At 34.5% G+C, this 21,280-nt stretch overlaps 4 protein-coding genes across 4 annotated transcripts; 1 reads left to right on the forward strand and 3 right to left on the reverse strand.

The window, feature by feature from the left end:
- LOC144561909 (glycolipid transfer protein 1-like) lies at nucleotides 1-2,855 on the reverse strand. Its single transcript, XM_078311013.1, has 7 exons — nucleotides 2,643-2,855; nucleotides 2,287-2,415; nucleotides 1,467-1,522; nucleotides 1,199-1,329; nucleotides 910-1,045; nucleotides 522-653; nucleotides 1-229 (listed from the first exon to the last, which is right to left on the reverse strand). Exons 2-7 carry the CDS (start codon nucleotides 2,402-2,404, stop codon nucleotides 194-196), a joined length of 609 nt encoding a protein of 202 aa, XP_078167139.1. The 5' UTR covers nucleotides 2,405-2,415; nucleotides 2,643-2,855; the 3' UTR covers nucleotides 1-193.
- Nucleotides 2,856-6,480: 3,625 nt separating this feature from the next.
- On the reverse strand, nucleotides 6,481-14,055 carry LOC144562124 (uncharacterized). The gene is made up of 2 exons (XM_078311284.1): nucleotides 13,705-14,055; nucleotides 6,481-6,878 (listed from the first exon to the last, which is right to left on the reverse strand). Exons 1-2 carry the CDS (start codon nucleotides 13,861-13,863, stop codon nucleotides 6,654-6,656), a joined length of 384 nt encoding a protein of 127 aa, XP_078167410.1. The 5' UTR covers nucleotides 13,864-14,055; the 3' UTR covers nucleotides 6,481-6,653.
- On the forward strand, nucleotides 9,261-13,160 carry LOC144561871 (uncharacterized). Its single transcript, XM_078310969.1, has 3 exons — nucleotides 9,261-11,339; nucleotides 11,447-11,929; nucleotides 13,152-13,160. The coding sequence occupies exons 1-3, from the start codon at nucleotides 9,738-9,740 to the stop codon at nucleotides 13,158-13,160; spliced, it is 2,094 nt and encodes a 697-aa protein (XP_078167095.1). The 5' UTR covers nucleotides 9,261-9,737.
- A 2,101-nt stretch (nucleotides 14,056-16,156) lies between the features above and the next one.
- On the reverse strand, nucleotides 16,157-19,378 carry LOC144562051 (uncharacterized). The gene is made up of 2 exons (XM_078311182.1): nucleotides 19,121-19,378; nucleotides 16,157-16,532 (listed from the first exon to the last, which is right to left on the reverse strand). Exons 1-2 carry the CDS (start codon nucleotides 19,277-19,279, stop codon nucleotides 16,308-16,310), a joined length of 384 nt encoding a protein of 127 aa, XP_078167308.1. The 5' UTR covers nucleotides 19,280-19,378; the 3' UTR covers nucleotides 16,157-16,307.
- Nucleotides 19,379-21,280: the final 1,902 nt, after the last annotated feature.

The raw sequence follows: 21,280 nt of genomic DNA on the forward strand, positions 1-21,280 counted from the left end.
TGAAAAACTTCAGTCCAGAACAAACTAGGAAGGTCAAATATTACAGTAAAGAAAAAACATGGGAACTCCTTATAACATAAGAGAGGGCAGACCTTGAAAAAAAGGGCTTCCTGCCCCTTTCTTTCTTTCTTTCTTTATTTTTTTCATAATATCAAGCACACATATTCTGAAATCTGAACAGGTGGCACTTGGATTAAGAAGCCTTCAGGTCATCAAGCCCCACACTAGCCTGCATATAGCAAAAAATAAAAGTACTCAATTATCAAAAAGAGCATACAATTATAGATTATTTTGCATAAATATCTCTTGTAGTAGTAGCATCTTTGCTTATCAAAAAGGGTATACAATTATTTTTCTGCAAAATATCTTTTACCACCTTCTGCAAGGCAAATTATGCTAAGCAGCCCTTGATTTTATTGTTTTTAAATGAACTTCTTAAGAATTTTGAACAAATGCTATGTTGTCCTAATTCAAAGACACAAAAAATGAAGCAAACAAACATATGGGGGAATTGATCATACAAGGAAGCTGTGATTCTCTGCAAGAAAAGGCGAAAACTCAGCACAGAATCTTGCCATATCAGTGTTGACATCACCTGTGCCGCCTATCACCTCCATGAATTTCTTCCTATCAGGTGCTAGCTTCATCGCAAGCTATAAAAAATTCAACTTTTGTATTAGTTCTCTGACTTGACTTTCTAATTGCTTTTCCTATACTTGTTTTCTTCATATAAATAAGTTTTTTTTTTTACTTATTCAGGGTTTAGTCATTCGTGGACCTAAAATAAAGGCTAAAGCTTGTTAATATTCTTTGGTACAACACGTGTATGTAACTGTGCATGATGTATTTTGTAAATTTAACTCAAAATTGTTGACACCAAAAAAGACGACAAATACCGAGTCTCTGTACCTTAAAGCTAGAGCTGGCAAGCCATCCATGCCATTTCTTCAGAGTTTTCTCATAAGAATTGGTACAGACTTGTGACATGGTCCAGTCGGGATATTCTAGAAGGTTCTTAAACAGTTCAACCAAGAAATCCATTGCTCTGAAAGTTTTGAAAAACAAATAACAGAATTTCTTATATGACATCACTTAAATCATATCATGAGCTGCATGCATAAACATACTTTTTTTATTGAAATATATAAACATAGTTTACTTTCAAATATGAGGATGGATAAATAAACTGAAAAATTACCTTGTCAGCCATAAAAGCCCATTTGTACAGCTTGAAGACTCCTTTGCTGTTTTTTTTTCAACTTCAACTTGCACCATACTGTACAAATGCTCATATTTTGACGGATCAGATAAGTACTTGTTCTCCAGCCTCTGAAATTAAAAGAATTAGTCAAGAATTAAAACATAGATAATGAGAATAGGCTTGCAATTTATTCACAAAATGCATTAAAAAAACCCTTGAAGAACTAAACTTAATCAAGTCAAAAGGTGGTAAATAATATCCTTACAGTGATGTTACCCCCGATGTCAGACTTGACAAGTGACATGGCAGCTCCAAATTTATCTGTAAAAAGGCAACAAGCCATCAAGAATATAAATTAGAGGAAGGGTGGAAAATGAGAATCTGTGGTGCTGATATATAATACCTGTAGACATAATTTTTCTAATAAATCTGTAGAAGCAGCTAGATCTTTTGATTCTATTTTTTTTTTAGATTTAGAGCATTGAGATTCCTACTACAATACACAATACAAACCAGTACAAAAGCAATCAGGATTGCACCATTCTGGTATAAATTACATGGAAATAATATTCTCAGAACAGAAAGCTCAAATGCATGATGTTTCATCAAGTGTTCTCTGATCCCCAAAAAAGCAAAAATAAAAATAGAAGAAGAGATCTGGAGCAAGCAACCAGCACAGTTCTGACACAGCCTGTACTGATCCTGACTATTCAGCATATACATCAAGAATGCAGGTCTTCAATGCAAAAATTATATCAAAATTTATCACATAATAGCCAACAAGGGCACAACCACTTTGGGGAAGGGATAGGTGGTCGCCTACCCAAGATTTTGAAAATCAAGTCTAGTATTGAAAATTAATTTGAAACCCGTGTGTGTGTGGGTTTTTTCCTACACCAGAATTCATTTTTTGCCCACCCCAAAATTCAATTTTGCGTGGCCCGATCTTCTTTTTGCGCAGCTCAAGTCTTTAATTTTTTACTACACTGGACTTTTGCCTACCTAAACCAATTCCAGGCTACGCCCCTGATAGCCAATCAGATTTAACAAGTGAAAAATGAATGAAAATGTTGTATTACTATTACCTAAAACAGGGAGGATGAGCTTGCACACATCAAGAAATGGCTTGGTGAGTATGATTCCATTCTCAGATTTCACACACTTCATTCCTTCCAATGAAGGCGTAAACACAGTGCCCTCCATCTCCTTATCACCTACAAATGTTAAACAGGCTTATTGCTTCTACTTAACCATGGATCACGCAGGATCCGTTCAAAATAAGCAATCAAAAACAGTTCAAGGCTACAATAGGTCTCAGATTTACCAATGAAATTGCGAAAATCAAGTGTTAAGGTTACAATAGGAATTGCCGATTAAGGATAAAACGTTGTTTGATTCAAGATCCAAATCAAAAAAAAAAAAAAAAAAAAAATGAAATTACCAGCTAGCGTTCTTCAAGTAGGAAATCGAAATGAAATGACTCAACCTTGACTCTCAGATAAAAATATAGGACATGAAATGAAGAAGAGGTTCCGATCTATGAGGGGCATTTAAGGCGACATGTGCGATTGAGAAGGAATAATGAATAATTAAATTTCGACAAAGGCACGCGACCATGGTGAAAGAATGAAGTAAAGCTGAATCAAAAGATATCTAACAACTAACCCAATAAAATCCGAATCCCTATCACCCAGCTACCAGAGGTGTGCAAGTGATAAATGTCAACCGTTCTTTTTACTTAGCACGAATCTCAAAACATACCTCCACAATCTCGATAGATATTGAATTGAAATTGGTCCAGTTAAGATTAATCTGGACCGCCCGCCTTTTTAGATTATACCTCAGGTTATTCGGGGGACAGTGGCACCGTCGCACCGACTAAAAATTTGGAGTCCGCATCGTCTGCAGAGTATTGAGTTAATACATATTGTCCGTCCGATTGTAAACGGAGTCCATTCGACTCCAGCCTAAAACATGAACTTCAATATTAGTGCGAATTTAATTCGCACGAATCTTAAAGCTGATCAGACGGTCTAGATGTATTAACTCAGAAGATTCTTTTTTTAGTTAAGGCAGAGGATACGAATTCAAAATTCTGGAGGGAATTTCACGTATATCCCTCAAAAACTTCAAAATTTTGTATTTCTCCCTCTAAATTTTAAAATTATGTATTTTTCTCTCTACAAAAACTTACATATTTATTCATTTTATTTATTGTCTTTTATATTAAAACTCATTCCAAATTTATAAAATATCTATTTTATCCTTCATAAAGAGTGTATTTGGATGAGGCAAAGAATAGTGTTAATCCGGGTTAGCTCCTATTCCGAAAAACTATTTTACGTTTGTATGTGTTTGAGTTAGCAAAAATGGACTATTATTTATTTTTCTTTTGTAGATTAGCATGCTATTTTACTAACTCAACTAAAAGTTGGGTTAGCTCACTATCTCAAATTTGAGTTAGCTCACTATTCTCACTAACCCAAGTCTTCATCCAAACACACCCTAAAAGTATAAAACGCTCAATCGAACTCAAATTTGAATCTGAAGAATTCCTCTATCGTCCGATCTGCGCACACCGCAATAAAATTATTGCGTGTTCGCTTCAAGATTCGTGCTAATCTAATCTACACGGATCTCAAAACAATTTTGATCCGCGTAAATCACATTAAAATATGTGCACATTACTTCAATATTCATGTGTGTTCGCTTCCATATTCGCGCTGATCTAGTACGCATTGATCTTCTAGCAATTCAGACAGTAAATGAACCTTCAGATTCAAATTGAAGTCAAATGGATATTTTATGCTTTTTAATAAAAGAATAAAATAGGTATTTTATAAATTTATGTATAACCCTAAAAAATCTGAACGCATATCCTCTGAGCCTCTTAGTTAACAGAATATTTGTGATTAGATCTAGACCGTCCGATTATAATTCGTACAAATATTAAAAAGGCCGTGCATTTCATTCGGGCTGGATTATGAATTTATAAAAATCTAACGTTCCAGTCCATGTAGCATCCATGAATAAAATTCTGTCTGCTTGGCTCATAGAAAGCTTTACTGCAACTTTACATTGATCATGGACGACATAGAGTTACAATTAGAGTTGTTCATAGGAATGTCAATGTATACAATACGGATAGGGTGAAAGTATTTTCATATTTATATCTATTAAAAATTATCTTTATACATACTCTACTTTTATATATCATACCCTTTCTATCCCTGTTAAAATTATCATTTCACACATATGTAATCATATTACTAATAAAAAAAAATATACAATCAATTTCAACTAAATTGTTTATTTATAAAATAAGAGAATTTGAAAACACAAATATCTATTTGGATAAATTCAACTATTTAACTAAATAACAAACATGCAAATAAAAATTATATGTTTAATATTTTTCTTATAGGTAAAAACATACACTAAATAACAAATGTACATTATTAATTATTGCAAAAATATTATTATATGAAATATCACAAAAATAAATTTTACCATCACTAATTATTGCTCAAACATTGTCAAATAATATTATTTTATATAATTATCATATAAGTAACGAAATAGTGTTTACCCATATCCATATGTTTACCCTACCAATACCCACCTTAACGAATACGGTACGGGTAGTCAAATTAATTGACACCTCTAGTTATTCATCGGTCCAGTTTAATTGGTTTTAAATGAAAGGAGTTTGAATTATACAGTTCAGTTTTTCTAGTTAGATGAATTGATTCGGTTTATTTTGTAAAATTGGTTTAATTGTTAGACCGAACTGATTGAAAAAATAGTATAATTGTTTTGAGCCTATAAAAAAATAATTTATTTATGGATTATTTTTCTCTTCGAATATGAAAATAACACCTAATATAATTATGTGTATTGAAATAAAAAATTCATTTGAGCCTATAAAAAATTAGAAATAACAAAAATTGTTTATTTTTTATTAATCTTTTATTTTGGTTCAACCCAATAAACTGAAATTTAGTTTGATTTGTTTGATTCGATTTAATTCAGTTGATAATTTTATTTCGGCCGATCCAATTATATTTTTGAAAACTGAATAAAATTTTGATTTGACTACTTTATTTCAATTTTAACCCAACAGAACCGATAAATAGCACCTCTAGTTACAATATCTCAAAAAATTAAAAATAGACGAAACACTAATATATTAAAAAAATGTTATCTATGATTTAAGACTTCCACAAAAATGGGAGATATTTTATCAATTTTCTAAATATAGCTAATTTACCTATATATCTTTTATTCATTAATTGGAGATTGGAATTTATTTTACATCTCAGCTGCCTCATTTGTGAACAGAACTTAATGAAACACTCAAAGAAATTAACAATACTAGAAATAAGATTTCAAAATAAATTTACGTTTAATTCTAACTACTTAACAGAAACTCCAAATCTGATGTGGAATTGTGGAAATGAAGCACATACAGTGGCGGAGCTAGTATGGACCAGGGATAGGCAACCATCTACTCCTGAATTTTAAAAATTACCTATACATTCGTATAAAATTATGTCATTGCCTACTCCTATTTCGGTCCATTGCCTATCCCTGTCACGATTCTCTTTTAGCTGTGGCTTGATTCGGTCATTTTTGTATCAATTTTGAATTTAACAAAACTAAGTTTTGTTGATTTGAAAAAAAAGTGAACGGATCGGCTCTTTGGAGAAGAAAGATAATTGGATACTTATTTCTAAATCGACTTAATATACTGGTCCATTACGTATAAAAATAGAAATATTTATTGGTTTACAGAGAACCAGAAGCATCTAAAAATTATTTGAGCCTTAATATTCAATTTCAGAGTTTTAGACTATTGTGTCTTGCTATTTGACGATTTTAACATAGTGAATCCATTTATTTTTAAAACTATCACAAAAATTATCTTAATCACAAACTATACAAAAAAAAAATTTAACCTGATTTTTTTTATCAAATTATTTAGAAAAAAAATCATTTTTAAGAAAGGGTGGATTGACAATTTTAAATTTTTACTAAAAAAAATTAAATAAAAAATAATAACTATTTTTTAATAATTTATTTTTTGCCTACATTGATAAAATTTTAGCTATGACATCCTTAACAGAGAAACTATGACATCCTTAACAGAGAAATACTTCCAAAATCAGTGTCACCAAATCACATCCAGAAGATCAAAATTCCTATAAAAAAAGAAGAAGTCATTGCTTATGTATCAATAAAAATGCTGGCTGAAACTCAAAACAGAACATGATACACCATTAGCAAACAAATGCATCAGTAGGCTTGCAAAAAATATGTTCTCACCAAATATTAAAAAATAAGTTCAATCATCATCAATAACATGCCTCTCCATAACAAACAACATGTCCACTAAGAACTCACTGCAAATAATGAACCAAACATACAGTGACTAGCTAGCTAGGTAGCACTTTCAGTTTTTCTTTGCCGGATACTTGACGGCATTTTTGACAATCTTTTTGGTGGCGGCATCGCCAAGATCAATACCGCACATATCAGAAAGTTGGATAAGGTACAACAATACATCAGACAGCTCTTCACCGAGGTGCTCCTTGTCTGCCTCCTCCCAATTCGGCAATCCCTTCGGTACCTCTCCCCTCCACATGAATATCTCTGATAGCTCTCCTACTTCACAAACCTAAGTGACAGAATTTAAAGATAAATCAATAGAAACAATATTTAGTAAGGGATATTACTGACCATGATATGAAAAAGAGAGCACAGAAGCATAATGTATAATTAGACCTTTGCGTAAGACGAATTAACAAATTTTAATTAACTTAAAATTATCTACAGATTGATAGGTCCTTGAGCGCTAAACCTAATGCAACTTAGTGGTAACTGGTAAGCAAGGTTAATCGTCTAATCATGCCTTTGGGAACAATCCTTCTCGCCACCCGGGATTTCATGACAGATTAAGGCTCCAAAGATCTAATCCAACCCATTATCTATTGTTGTAAGTACCCCCACTATTGTCATCATCAAGTTCTAACATCAGTCAAAACAAGTAACAAGATAAGACAAAGATTCCTAAAGCCATTAAAGCACTGATAATCCGTTAGGAATTTTGATTCGTTATAACCATTTACAGATCAGAGAACAACACTGTATTCAACACCGAAGCATGTCATGTTCTCATTTGATCTTAATAACCCATTACACACTGAACAAAACTGTAAGAAACAGTGAACAAGGGCTTATTATTATGTCTCTATCATCTAAATTCATATCCACACACATGTCCCATACATGGGCATCCTTTTCTGAGAAGGACATGTAAGTAGAATGGCATCTAAAGTGGTTATCTACACTGGACTTGATAACAACTAGACAAGGTACCTTTTTTGCACAGTCCAAAAAGCTAATCACACATATATATCATGGAAATATATAATCTACCATGAGTCACAACGGAATGAAATTAAAATTGGTCTAGTGCACGCACGAGGTATTGTCAAACTCTTAAAGCAAGATTAGTCCTCTCCTTTCAAGTACAATCACACATAAGTTTCATAAGTTCGATAAAGAGGAATTTTTTAGCACAATTAAGAAATTATAGATTTGGGATTGGTGCATTTCTTTGCTGCAATTGGTCATCAGAATAACTGTTTATTATGAACTAAAACTTGAGCAGTTCTTATGTTATTCTGTGTTTTGTGCTCTTGATTAAGCAACCAACCAAGTCTTTTGCCTTATAGAATTACAGTGCTTTTTGCTGATTATGATTGTTATTTTAAGCATTTACCTTACTGGTTAATGATTTCTAAATCTAAATCAATATGGAATCTGTAATTTGAAATTGTCTTTTCTCTCTGATAATTACCCCCTAAAAGCAATAGGACATTGACTGTCAATTTGTCTAGCAAACTGAAAAGTTACCAAATGCTTTAAACACAGATGCCTATTTCCATTTTGTACTAAATAATTCATTTCACTTTTAACAATATTTCAAGTGGGTATTGTAAAGGAAAGGTCAAACCTTAGGAATCAGCATCAACACTGTACATGTGTGCAAGGCATAGAAATATGGTTTATCAACATTAAACTAGCCACTCATTCCTGATACTTTTTTTCTGGGTATTGGACCTTAGAGCAAGTTGCTAAAATAAAATAAAAAAAAGATTAGATCCATACATTTTTCATAAAAATTATTCTTCACAGAATCACAGCTGCTTCCTAGCTACAACATATGAGGGGCAGAAAACCACATAATATTTTTTTAAAAAAATTTACAAAAAGGTTCTAGGAATTGCCAAAGAAGCTTCCACTTTGCAATACTTACAAAATATATCCTAAATTATTAATTTCAGAAGGATGAATATATATTCCAAACAACCCTATGTAATTATGAAATTGTTAAGAAGCTTCTGCTTTGCTTGGTTTTACAAAAAATGATCTAATTTTAAATGAATCAGAAAAAGGCCTTTCCTGTGGATTAATTTACCCCAACACCGTTATTATTAGTTTGATAACATGATTAATTATAAGAAATTCAAAAATGAAAAAAGAGTCATTTAATGAAAAATAACTGATGTCATTTAACTGTACAAAAAGCAGATAAGCTTGAAATATCTTGTAATGCGGCCATTTTTATTAATATTCTTAAAAAAATAGAAAATTTTAAAAATGCCCCTCTCTCTAATTTTTTTTCATACATGCCCTGACCGCCTGGGCCTGGGGCGGCCCAAAACAGCTAGTGAGGCGCCCCAGGGCCCGGCGGCCCATACCTTAAGTGAGGCGCCACCCCCTGGGGCGCCCCACTAGTCCTGTGATTTAAACGCATTTTCTGCCTCTGTCACTTCCCGATCTCAGACCTTCTCTGGAGGCGATAACTGGGGAAAATAGGTATGTTTTTTTAATTATAATAATTAGTAATTATAATTATAATAATTAGTAATTACTGTTCCAAATTTACTGTTGCACTTACTGTAGCGTACTGTACATTACTGTTGACATTTACTGTAGCGTACTGTACATTTACTGTTGACCTGTACTGTATCGTACTGTACATTATTGTTGGTATTTACTGCAGCGTACTGTACAATTACTGTAGCAATTGCTGTACACCTACTGTAGAAAAATTGTAATTTTTTTTAATTTTGTTTATTTATTTTTCAATTAGTCATTTATTAATGTACCCATTATTATGTCATGTAATACTTGTAAATTTTTTTTTTAAAATGTAGTTTGTTAAAGAAGAGATGTTAGTTGCACTGTATGTCGGCGGCAAGCTAGAAAGGGATGAAGATGGCGTGCATTACACGAAAGAAGTCGCATTTGGCTTCGAGATTAATGAAAATACCACATTTGAGGAACTGAAGCAGCTAATATACGAAAAGACATCTGTAAACCCCAACAGGTATGAAATAGAGTTGGCTACACGGATTGACAACTCACGTGGGGGGGGGGTAGACCTTACTTTGTTAAGTTTCCAATAACAGATGCCAATTTGTGGAGAGTTGTGTATACTCAATTTGTAGCTTGTGGGGTCCCGGTAATGGACATATATTCGAAGAGGGTTCCCCGCACGAGGGCTGGACCTTCAAGTTCGGCTGGGGCTGGACCTTCAGGTTATGACAACCAGGGGTACCATCAGCACTCCCCTTATGACCACCAGGAGTACCACCAGCAATCCCCTTATGACAACCAGGGGTACCACCAGGAGTATCACAGCCCCGGTAATGACAACCAGGGGTACCACAACTCCCCAGAAAATACTGAAGAGTTACCACTACCACCCAGACAGACACCCATAATCCCTAGATTTCCAACTATGCCAGAGTCAGGACCGGTACCCGTTAATCGAAATGATGTTGATGTTGATGTTGATGCTATTGATGCCGTACCAGAAAGAGAAATGGAAACGGGGGATGAATACCAAGGGGTTTGGGAAGATGATGACTTATCAGATGGTGATGCAAATGTAGCAGGGTTGTCCAGGGCAGAAAAATTCCCGATTAGAGGTCGGGGGAATAAGCATCCGGTTGCCACATTCAACGACACCACAGCTTTCGAAGAGGCAGACATTAGTTTCTTTGGTCCTCGTGTTGTATACAACAAAGAACTTGCCGCAGGGCAAGTTTATACCAGCGTAGACGAGCTTGTAAAGAAAATATATGAGACTCATGTTCACGGCAACTGGGAATGTATAATACACAAAAGGGACCGAACAAGGTTAGTTGTGCTTTGTTCAACTCACCCGCACTGCGAGTTCCGCCTTTTTGCAACCCCTGCGGGTTCAGGGGAAGCATGGATGATTAAGAAGTGCGAACCACCTCATACATGCAAGTCTGCGTCCACAAGGACAGACCATTCAAATCTGACAGCATCACTAATTGCCGATGCAATTGAGGAGGACATTAAGTTGGATCCATCGATGAGCATCAAGGCGGTGGCTATGACCGTCAGACACAAATACAAATATGTAATCCCAAAATACAACAGGCTGTGGAGAGGTCGTGAACTTGCGATTTGCAGGATATTTGGTAGTTGGAAGGACTCATATGGCTATCTGGCACCATTGCTCCAGGCCATGGCAAGTACAAATGTCGGCACCGTATATGAGCGATGGCATGGCCCTTTTTTTGATAAAGACGGTGTACTAATAGAGGGAGCTAAACAATTCAAGGGCATAGCATGGGCTTTTGGTCCTTATATCCAGGCTGTGCCATACATCAGACCTGTTATCAGCATTGATGCATGCTTCATGTCTGGCCGTTACGAGGGGAGACTACTCATAGCATGCGCATATGATGCTGAGAACCAGCTGTTGCCTTTGGCGTTTGCAATTGTTCGTAAAGAGGACGGCGAGAACTGGGGATTCTTTATGCAGTTTTTAAGAAGACGGGTGATTGGGGAAGGGAAGTTTTTCTGTGTGATATCAGACCAGCACAAAGGAATAAAATATGTTTTTGATCGTGAAGATTACGGTTGGTCAACACGTACTGGCCAGTGTGTGCACAGGTTGTGTATGCAACACGTTGCGGAGAACCTTTCCAAGGCAACCGGAGGCGACACGTGGGTTACTGATACATTTAGATGGAATTGCAGAAAGAAAAAGCCGAGAAGGGTGGTAGAGATGACTAGCAGTTTTGCAAGGGTACATGCATTTCAATTGTTTACATATATTATTGTACTTTAAGAAAACAATTTTTTTTTACTACAATTGTTTACTTACATTATTCTATTTCCTTATTTTCTATGTAGTACATGCCAAAGGCAAATCTCTACTTAATGAAGGTGGGGAAAAATAATCCCCGAGATGTCAACGAAGATCCAGCATACGAGAAAATATATCAATCCCGGGATGGAGGTTGGCGTTGGGGAATTATGACCACCAACGGATCCGAGTCGCTGAATGCAGTATTCAAGCAGAGCCGGATGTTGCCTGTGGCTGCAGTTGTAGAGGACACATTCTACAAGTTAAATGCCTGGTTTCAGGAACGGCGTGCTAAGGCCGCAGAATTAATAAGGATGAACCAGTCATTTTCAACAAGGGTGGAGGAGAAACTAAGACGACACAGAGACAAAGGTGCAACCATGACCGTGATCCCGATGGGTAACGATGGAACAGAATTCGAAGTGCAAAATCCAAATGAGTACGTTCCTACCACCCGTAAACCAGACGGCACTATGGCGTTTGTCAAGAGGGCTTGCAAGTACGTGGTTAAATTCAGAGATGCCAGGGCGGTAACCTGTACATGCCAAGGACCCCAGCTAAGTCACATACCCTGCAGTCACGTGATGGCGGTATGCCGAGTGAGGAACTACTGTGAGGATCACTATGTTGCTGACATGTACCGTACCGATTACCTTGCTTCCACTTGGGGTGGATCTTTCCATTCTTATCCTGATCAGCATGAGTGGCCTGCATATGTCGGAGATAGAATATTACCTTCAGAAGGATGGATAAGAAAGGGAAGGAGGAGACACAAGCGTATTGTAATGACCATGGACGAGATGGGTGGTAGGCGACCGTCGGGAAATCGGGCTCGCCGTTCTGTTTCCGACAGGCGCAGGGCAGGTACGTAGAATTGTACAAAATTTATTTATGCTTTAATTATATTACTAACTGAATTGCATTGTTACATTTAGATGCAATAAACGAACACAACCAAAGAGAAAATGCCAGAGTTGTTGCTGAAGCAACCGGTAGAACACAACCCCCTCCTCCTGTAAGCCAATCATCTAGTAGCCAAGCCTCTACAAGTAATGCCGCACCTGCCACTGGTACCAGAAGAACTAGTCGTTTGTTAGGTTTATTCAGACGTGGTGGCAGATAAACTTGCTATTTTGCTTATGCGAATTGATTTATTTGGTATATGTGTATGTGTATGTGTATGTGTATGTGTATGTGTGTATGTATATGTATGTGTATGTGTATGTGTATGTGTATGTGTATGTGTATGTGTATGTGTATGTGTATGTGAGTTTTTTTGTATGTGTATGTGTATATATGTATGTGTATATGTGTATGTGTATGTGTATGTGTATGTGCATGTGTGTATGTGTATGTGTGTATATTATACATATAGTTCACCAAAGAAATAAAAATAAAAATTAAAGTTATAAAAATTTACGACATCACTTCGTAAATATATCAAATATTATATTTTTTGGCATACACATACACATATACATAATATTTTATTTTTTGACATACACATATACATAAACCCAACACTTTTTTCAACAAAATTATTCAAATCAAAATACTAAGATTTCTCAAAAAAAAAAAAAAACCAAATTACTAATGGGGCGCCCCAGGGGGTGGCGCCTCACTTGGGGTATGGGCCGCCGGGCCCTGGGGCGCCTCACTTGGTGTTTTGGGCCGCCCCTGGTCCAGGCGGTCAGGGCATATTTAAAAAAAAATGAGGAACAGGGTTATTTTTAAAATTTTCTTTTTTTTCAGGGATATTAATAAAAATGACCGCTTGTAATGCAAATGAATTCTTCTAAATATTATGCAGATTAATTATGGTTAATTACAATTTTCTTGTTACTCTACAATTTTTAAATCCTGTACAAGTAAATAAAACTGAAGGTGATATATAGCCAAAAGCCCAAAAGAGTAGAATAAAGCCGAGAAAGTGCAGAATAATTTAATAGACTTTTTGACCTACTAAAAGTTTACTTGAACTGACCTATAGGCCCAAAGAAAAAAAGTACATGTATATCTATAACCAAAAGAGAATTATGATAGCCTGGATGAACAACTATTTGAGAAACAAATTGATAATAACTTTGGAGAAATTAAAAATCTGTCTTTAGTCCAGTGACAGATGACAATGTTAGAAAGATGATTGGTTTAAAATCCAAAGAGAATTCTTTATGAAAATTGATTCAAAACCAACACGTATTAATTTTAAAGGAAATAGGTATGACATGTTTTCAACAAAAATTATTGAGGCTGAGAATAAGGGGACGAAAAAAAAATTAATTTAATAAAAAAATATTTTTCTAACCATGGCAAGCAAGAGATTTCTCGGGCTATGATATTGCTCCCAATCCCGCTCCATGGCAAAATCCTGAAGCCTCCTTGACAACTCTTTGAGACTGATATCGACCTCCTTTTTCTCTTCCTTCTCCATTGCCGATTGTTGCTTATTCTCTCCTCCTTCCATGTGCCTCAAGTTTTCTAATATAAAATTTCAAAGTGGAGTCTAATTCAGCGGCCAATGTAATGCTGGAGGCACCTTTTCGTAGGGGGTTATAAAGTTTTAAAGAGGAAAAAGAAATTCAATTAATAAGGAAATAATTAATACATGAGAGAGAGAGAATATTTGTTATGTGTGAAGAAATGGCAAGGAATTGATGGATGAGGTGGTGGACAACTGTTACATGGAGAATTCATTGGAATCCATTAAAAAGCCAGCACCATGTATTGTTTGCTGGTTCAAATTAAGCATGGTTATTTTGATTTCTCACAATTATAAAACAAATTTACGAGACAATTGTGAAACATTGAATCCTATATATTTAAAGAAAAATAACTATTATAGATCAGCCATAACCTTTTCATGTTTTAAATATTATATTATTTGTTTATAGCTAATAGTGGGTGGCTGCAGTGTTGTAAAATGCGATTTTGTTCATGCATGCAGAAGATCACTGCATACCGCATATGCGGCATGCGGACGCATGCAAATTTGTATGCGGAAGTACATATGTAGTTTTACTATGGTTTGTTAAAGAAATATAAATTAAATAAAACTAATTTATATCTAAAAACTTGTTTAGTCTAGTAGTTTGTGCTCTTTACAATATTATAAAGGTTATAGATTCTAATCTCCTCCACCGCAAAATAGTTTTTAAGCTTTTTTCAAGTCAATGTGGACCGTATATGTGCATGTTCAAAACTGCATGAACTTGACTGCATGTGATTTTGTATGTGGAAGACCACTGCATAAGCATATGCGATCGCATATGTGGCTCATGCTGCCGCATTTTACAACACTGGGTAACTGTAATAGCTGAGTGCGATGCTATATAATTTTTTTTGTCAACCTTTTTGTTATTAATTAATTCTCGGTTCAATTTTTTTTTGTTATTAATTAATCTATCATCTAGGCCGCATTTACATACCCAATTTTAAAAAAAAATTATAAAATTCAGTATGAATCTAAATATAATATAATGCTAGCGGCTTGTTATAAGAAGCATTTCAACATTATTTTTCAAATAAAGAGTAGTGGAAAAGAAAGGAGCAAAATTTATAAATTTATATTGTTTTGTTGAATTTTTATAGACCATTAGTTTTCTCAAATATCCTAAAGCATAAATTTTTGTTAGAAAACTATTTATCGTCAGAAGAAAATCATCCAGCAATCGCCAGTGTGCTACACCAATTCTCAACAAAAACGAGTATGGGACGCAAACACATGATGGGATGTTAGGAGAAGGCATTAGAAAGTGGTCCACGTGGCACACGCAGCATTTTTGTTGTCAATAGCACACTGGCGATTTTTTACAACTATTTTTGAAAGTGGCCCACACGGCACACGCTGCATTTTTCTTGTCAACAGCACACTGGCAATTTTCATACCGAACCATTTTGTGACGAAGTCAACTCTGACGTACTATTTGTAAAAGGAGAAGGTTGAACGGAGAGAGGCTGAGCGTCTATTTCGGTCCATTGCCTATCCCTGAATTTTAAAAATTACCTATACATTCGTATAAAATTATGTCATTGCCTACCCCTATTTCGGTCCATTGCCTATCCCTGTCACGATTCTCTTTTAGCTGTGGCTTGATTCGGTCATTTTTGTATCAATTTTGAATTTAACAAGACTAAGTTTTGTTGATTTGAAAAGAAAGTGAATGGATCGGCTCTTTGGAGAAGAAAGATAATTGGATACTTATTTCTAAATAAACTTAATGTATTGGTCCATTATGTATAAAAATATAAATATTTATTGGTTTACAGAGAACCAAAAACATCTAAAAATTATTTGAGCCTTAATATTCAATTTCAGAGTTTTAGACTATTGTGTCTTGCTATTTGACGATTTTAACATAGTGAATCCATTTATTTTTAAAACTATCACAAAAATTATCTTAATCACAAACTATAGAAAAAGAAATTAATTTTTAACCTGATTTTTTTATCAAACTATTTAGAAAAAAAAATCATTTTTAAGAAAGGGTGGATTGACAATTTTAAATTTTTACTAAAAAAAATTAAATAAAAAATAATAACTATTTTTCAATAATTTATTTTTTGCCTACATTGATAAAATTTTAGCTATGACATCCTTAACAGATAAATACTTCCAAAATCAGTGTCACCAAATCACATGCAGAAGATCAAAATTCCTATAAAAAAGAAGAAGAAGTCATTGTTTATGTATCAATAAAAATGCTGGCTGAAACTCAAAACAGAACATGATACACCATTAGCAAACAAATGCATCAGTAGGCTTGCAAAAAATATGTTCTCACCAAATATTAAAAAATAAGTTCAATCATCATCAATAACATGCCTCTCCATAACAAACAACATGCCCACTAAGAACTCACTGCAAATAATGAACCAAACATACAGTGACTAGCTAGCTAGGTACCACTTTCAGTTTTTCTTTGGCGGATACTTGACGGCATTTTTGACAATCTTTTTGGTGGCGGCATCGCCAAGATCAATACCGCACATATCAGAAAGTTGGATAAGGTACAACAATACATCAGACAGCTCTTCACCGAGGTGCTCCTTGTCTGCCTCCTCCCAATTCGGCAATCCCTTCGGTACCTCTCCCCTCCACATGAATATCTCTGATAGCTCTCCTACTTCACAAACCTAAGTGACAGAGTTTAAAGACCATGATATGAAAAAGAGAGCACCAAAGCATAATGTATAATTCAAAATATGGTATTCTAGCATTACATAAAACCAGAGCTATTTGATAAACGCTATACTGTCTTAATTGCTCAAATTGCATAATTTAACGTTTTCATTGTTAGCGGTCTCTTCATCATCATAGCAGACAAATACGAGTATTTTAGAAAAGATATAACTGACAAATACCGAATAATTAGACCTTTGCGTAAATCAATTTAAGAAATTTTAATTTATGGATTGATAGGTCCTTGAGCCCTAAACTTAATGCAACTTAGTGGTAAGTCAAGGTTAATGGCCTGATCATGCCTTTGGGAAGCTAGGTTCGTTATGAATCCTTCTCGCCACCCGGGATTTCATGATAGGTTAAGGCTCCAAACATCTAATCCAACCCATTATCTATTGTTGTAAGTACCCCCACTATTGTCAATTTGCCATCATCAAGTTCTAACATCAGACAAAGCAAGTAACAAGATAAGACAAAGATTCCTAAAGCCATTAAAGCACTGATAATCCATTAAGAATTTTGATTCTTTATAACCGTTTACACAGAGAACAACACTGTATTTAACACCGAACCATGTCAAGTTCTCACTTGATCTTAATAACCCATTACACACTGAACAACAGTGTAAGCAACAATGAACAAGGGCTTATTATTATGTCTCTATCATCTAAATGCATATCCACACACATCATGATTGGCATCCTTTTCTGAGAAAGACTTGTAGTAGAATGGCATCTACTTAAAGTGGTTATCTACACTAGACTTGATAACAACCAGACAAGGGACCTTTTTGCACAGTCCAAAAAGCTAATCGCACATATATATCATGGAAATATATCATCTACCATGAGGCACAGAGGAATGAAATTAAAATTGGTCTAGTGCGTACGCACGAGGTATTGTCAAACTTAAAGCAAGATTACTCCTCTCCTTTCAAGTACGATCACACATAACTTTCATGAGTTTGATAAAGAGGTAGTTATTAACACAATTAAGAAATTATAGATTTGCGATTGGTGCATTTCTTTGCTGCAATTGGTCATCAGAATAACTGTTTCTTATGAAGCTAAAACTTGAGCAGTTCTTATGTTATTCTGTGCTTTGTGCTCTTGATTAAGTAGCAGAATAAGTCTTTTGCCTTATAGAATCAAGTGCTTTTTGCTACTTATGATTGTTATTTTAAGGATTTACCTTACTGGTTAAAGATTTTCTAAATCTAAATCAATATGGAATCTGTAATTTGAAATTGTCTTTCCTCTCTGATAATTACCCCCTGAAAGCAATAGGACATTGACACAAACTGAAAAGTTGCCAAATGCTTTAAACACAAAGGCCTATTTCCATTTTGTACTAAATAATTCATTTCAATTTTAACAATATTTCAAGTGGGTATGTAAAGGAAAGGTCAAACCTTAGGAATCAGCATGAACACTGTGTGTGCAAGGCATAGAAATATAGTATATCAACATTAAACTAGCCACTCATTCCTAATATTATTTTTCTGGGTATTGTATCTTAGAGCAAGTTGCTAAAAAAAGAAAACCATAGATCCAAAAAATGATTCTTCACAGAATCACAGCTGCTTCCTAGCTACAAGATATGAGGAGCAGAAAACCACATAACATATTTAAAAAAAAAAAAGTAATTCACAAAAAGGATCTACATAATTAAGGAATTGCCAAAGCAGCTCCCACTTTGCAATACTTACAAAATATATACTAAATTATTAATCTCAGAAGGATGAATATATATTCCAAACAACCCTATGTAATTAAGAAATTGTTAAGAAGCTTCTTCTTTGCTTGGTTTTACAGAAAAATATCTAATTTTAAATATATCAGAAAAAAGGCCTTTCCTGTGGATTAATTTACCCTTCAACACCGTTATTATTAGTTTGATAACATGATTAATTATAAGAAATTCAAAAATTCAACAATAGTCATCCAATGAAAAATAACTGATGTCATTTGACTGTACAAAAATCAGATAAGCTTAAAATATATTGTAATACAAATGAATTCTTCTAAATATTATGCAGATTAATTATGGTTAATTCCAATTTTCTTGTGACTCTAAACTTTCTAAATCCTGTACAAGTAATAAAACTGAATGTGATATAATAGCCAATTCATGCTCAAAACTCAAAAGAGTAGAATAAAGCTGAGAAAGTGCAGAATAATATAATAGACTTTTTGACCTACTAAAAGTTTACTTGAACTGACCTATAGGCCAAAGGAAAAAAGTACATGTATATCTATAACCAAAAGAGAATTCCTTGTGCTTGAGTGTGGGTAGATGATCGCCTGGATGAACAACTATTTGAGAAACAAATTTATAATAACTCTTGGAGAAATTAAAAATCTGTCTTTAATCTAGTGACAATCAAAATGCTAGAAAGGTGGTTGGTTTAAAATCCAAATGAGAATTCTTTATGAAAATTGAATTTTTGAAAGATTTCTCGGGCATGGCAAGTAATCCAAATAATTTACGAAAATTGAATTTAAAATCCAAATTTAAATTTAATAAAAAATATTTTTCTAACCATGGCAAGCAAGAGATTTCTCGGGCTATGATATTGCTCCCAATCCCGCTCCATGGCAAAATCCTGAAGCCTCCTTGACAACTCTTTGAGGCTGATATCAACCTCCTTTTTCTCTTCCTTCTCCATTGCCGATTGTTGCTTATTCTCTCCTCCTTCCATGTGCCTCAAGTTTTCTAATATAAAATTTCAAAGTGGAGTCTAATTCAGCGGCCAATGTAATGCTGGAGGCACCTTTTCGTAGGGGGTTATAAAGTTTTAAAGAGGTAAAAGAAATTCAATTAATAAGGAAATAATTAATACATGAGAGAGAGAGAATATTTGTCATGTGTGAAGAAATGGCAAGGAATTGATGGATGAGGTGGCGGACAACTGTTACATGGAGAATTCATTGGAATCCATTAAAAAAGCCAGCACCATGTATTGTTTGCTGGTTCAAATTAAGCATGGTTATTTTGATTTCTCACAATTATAAAACAAATTTACGAGACAATTGTGAAACATTGAATCCTATATATTTAAACGAAAAATAACTATTATAGATCAGCCATAACCTTTTCATGTTTTAAATATTATATTATTTGTTTATAGCTAATAGTGGGTGGCTGCAGTGTTGTAAAATGCGGTTTTGTTCATGCATACGGAAGGTCACTGCATACTGCATATGCGGCATGCGGACGCATGCATGCAAATTTGTATGTGGAAGTACATATGTAGTTTTACTATGGTTTGTTAAAGAAATATAAATTAAATAAAACTAATTTATATCTAAAGACTTGTTTAGGCTAGTAGTTTGTGTTCTTTACAATATTATAAAGGTTATAGATTCTAATCTCCTCCACAGCAAAATAGTTTTTAGGTTTTTTTCAAGTCAATGTGGACGTATATGTGCATGTTCAAAACTGCATGAACTTGACTGCATGCGATTTTGTATGTGGAAGACCACTGCATAAGCATATGTGATCGCATATGTGGCTCATGCTGCCGCATTTTACAACACTGGGTAACTGAAATAGCTGAGCGCGATGCTATATAATTTTTTTGTCAACCTTTTTGTTATTAATTAATTCTCGGTTCAATTTTTTTTTGTTATTAATTAATCTATCATCTAGGCCGCATTTACATACCCAATTTTAAATTTTTTTTATAAAATTCAGTATGAATCTAAATATAATATATATAATGCTAGCGGCTTGTTATAAGAAGCATTTCAACATTATTTTTCAAATAAATAGTGGAAAAGAAAGGAGCAAAATTTATAAATTTATATTGTTTTGTTAAATTTTTATAGACCATTAGTTTTCTCTAATATCCTAAAGCATACATATGTTTGTTGGAAAACTATTTATCGTCAGAAGAAAATCATCCAGCAATCGCCAGTGTGCTACACCAATTCTCAACAAAAACGAGTATGGGACGCAAACACAATGGAATGTTAGGAGAAGGCATCAGAAAGTCTACAGAAGAAAATCATCCAGCAATCGCCAGTGTGCTACACGCAGCATTTTTGCTGTCAATAGCACACTGGCGATTTTTTACAACTATTTTTGAAAGTGGCCCACACGCTGCATTTTTCTTGTCAACAGCACACTGGCAATTTTCATACCGAACTGTTTTGTGACGAAGTCAACTCTGACGTACTATTTGTGAAAGGGGAAGGTCGAACGGAGAGAGGCCGAGCGCCGAATCAAGTCAGAGAGAGAGAAAGGTGAAGACTTTTTTTTGTCTGTTAGTGGAGCTGAGACATTTTTACTTTGGAGCGGAGAGAGGAAATGAAAACACAAAACCTATAATAGACGTATCCTGCACGTATTCCGTCTAAGACAAACATATCCGTGAGGTTTAACGCGTATCCTAGACCGTATTCATTGATTAAGAATACATCACATAAGCCGATACGCAAGCTGGCGTATCGGAAACTTATCGGTGTCGTATCGACTGCGTACCGGTATCTAATACGTGTCTAATCTAAAGTATCTGAATAACACAGGTCTATGTCATTCACTCCACTTTAACATATTCAGATCCCGTGCAATACCTGACCGTGTAAAATGATATCTGACTCGTCTGTTTCAATCTAACACGAATTTTAAAACAAGCCGCTATAATCTAAAATAGATTTTGAATTCATTTTGACTCCGGTAGAAGTATTATGCCCACTTA

Source organism: Carex rostrata, chromosome 11, assembly GCF_964058835.1.
Source record: "Carex rostrata chromosome 11, lpCarRost1.2, whole genome shotgun sequence".
NCBI classification, from domain to species: domain Eukaryota; kingdom Viridiplantae; phylum Streptophyta; class Magnoliopsida; order Poales; family Cyperaceae; genus Carex; species Carex rostrata.

Excerpts from the sequence above, each read along its gene's own strand:
- LOC144562051 (XM_078311182.1), bottom strand. The coding sequence starts at position 19,279 with ATGGAAGGAGGAGAGAATAAGCAACAATCGGCAATGGAGAAGGAAGAG. Across the intron at positions 16,533-19,120 it reads GAAATCTCTTGCTTGCCATG|GTTTGTGAAGTAGGAGAGCT; the intron begins GTTAGAAAAATA and ends TCTGTCACTTAG.
- LOC144561909 (XM_078311013.1), bottom strand. The coding sequence starts at position 2,404 with ATGGAGGGCACTGTGTTTACGCCTTCATTGGAAGGAATGAAGTGTGTG. Across the intron at positions 1,523-2,286 it reads GCTCATCCTCCCTGTTTTAG|ATAAATTTGGAGCTGCCATG; the intron begins GTAATAGTAATA and ends GCCTTTTTACAG. Across the intron at positions 230-521 it reads CAGAGAATCACAGCTTCCTT|GCTAGTGTGGGGCTTGATGA; the intron begins GTATGATCAATT and ends TGCTATATGCAG.
- LOC144561871 (XM_078310969.1), top strand. The coding sequence starts at position 9,738 with ATGGACATATATTCGAAGAGGGTTCCCCGCACGAGGGCTGGACCTTCA. Across the intron at positions 11,340-11,446 it reads TGACTAGCAGTTTTGCAAGG|TACATGCCAAAGGCAAATCT; the intron begins GTACATGCATTT and ends TTTTCTATGTAG.
- LOC144562124 (XM_078311284.1), bottom strand. The coding sequence starts at position 13,863 with ATGGAAGGAGGAGAGAATAAGCAACAATCGGCAATGGAGAAGGAAGAG. Across the intron at positions 6,879-13,704 it reads GAAATCTCTTGCTTGCCATG|GTTTGTGAAGTAGGAGAGCT; the intron begins GTTAGAAAAATA and ends TCTGTCACTTAG.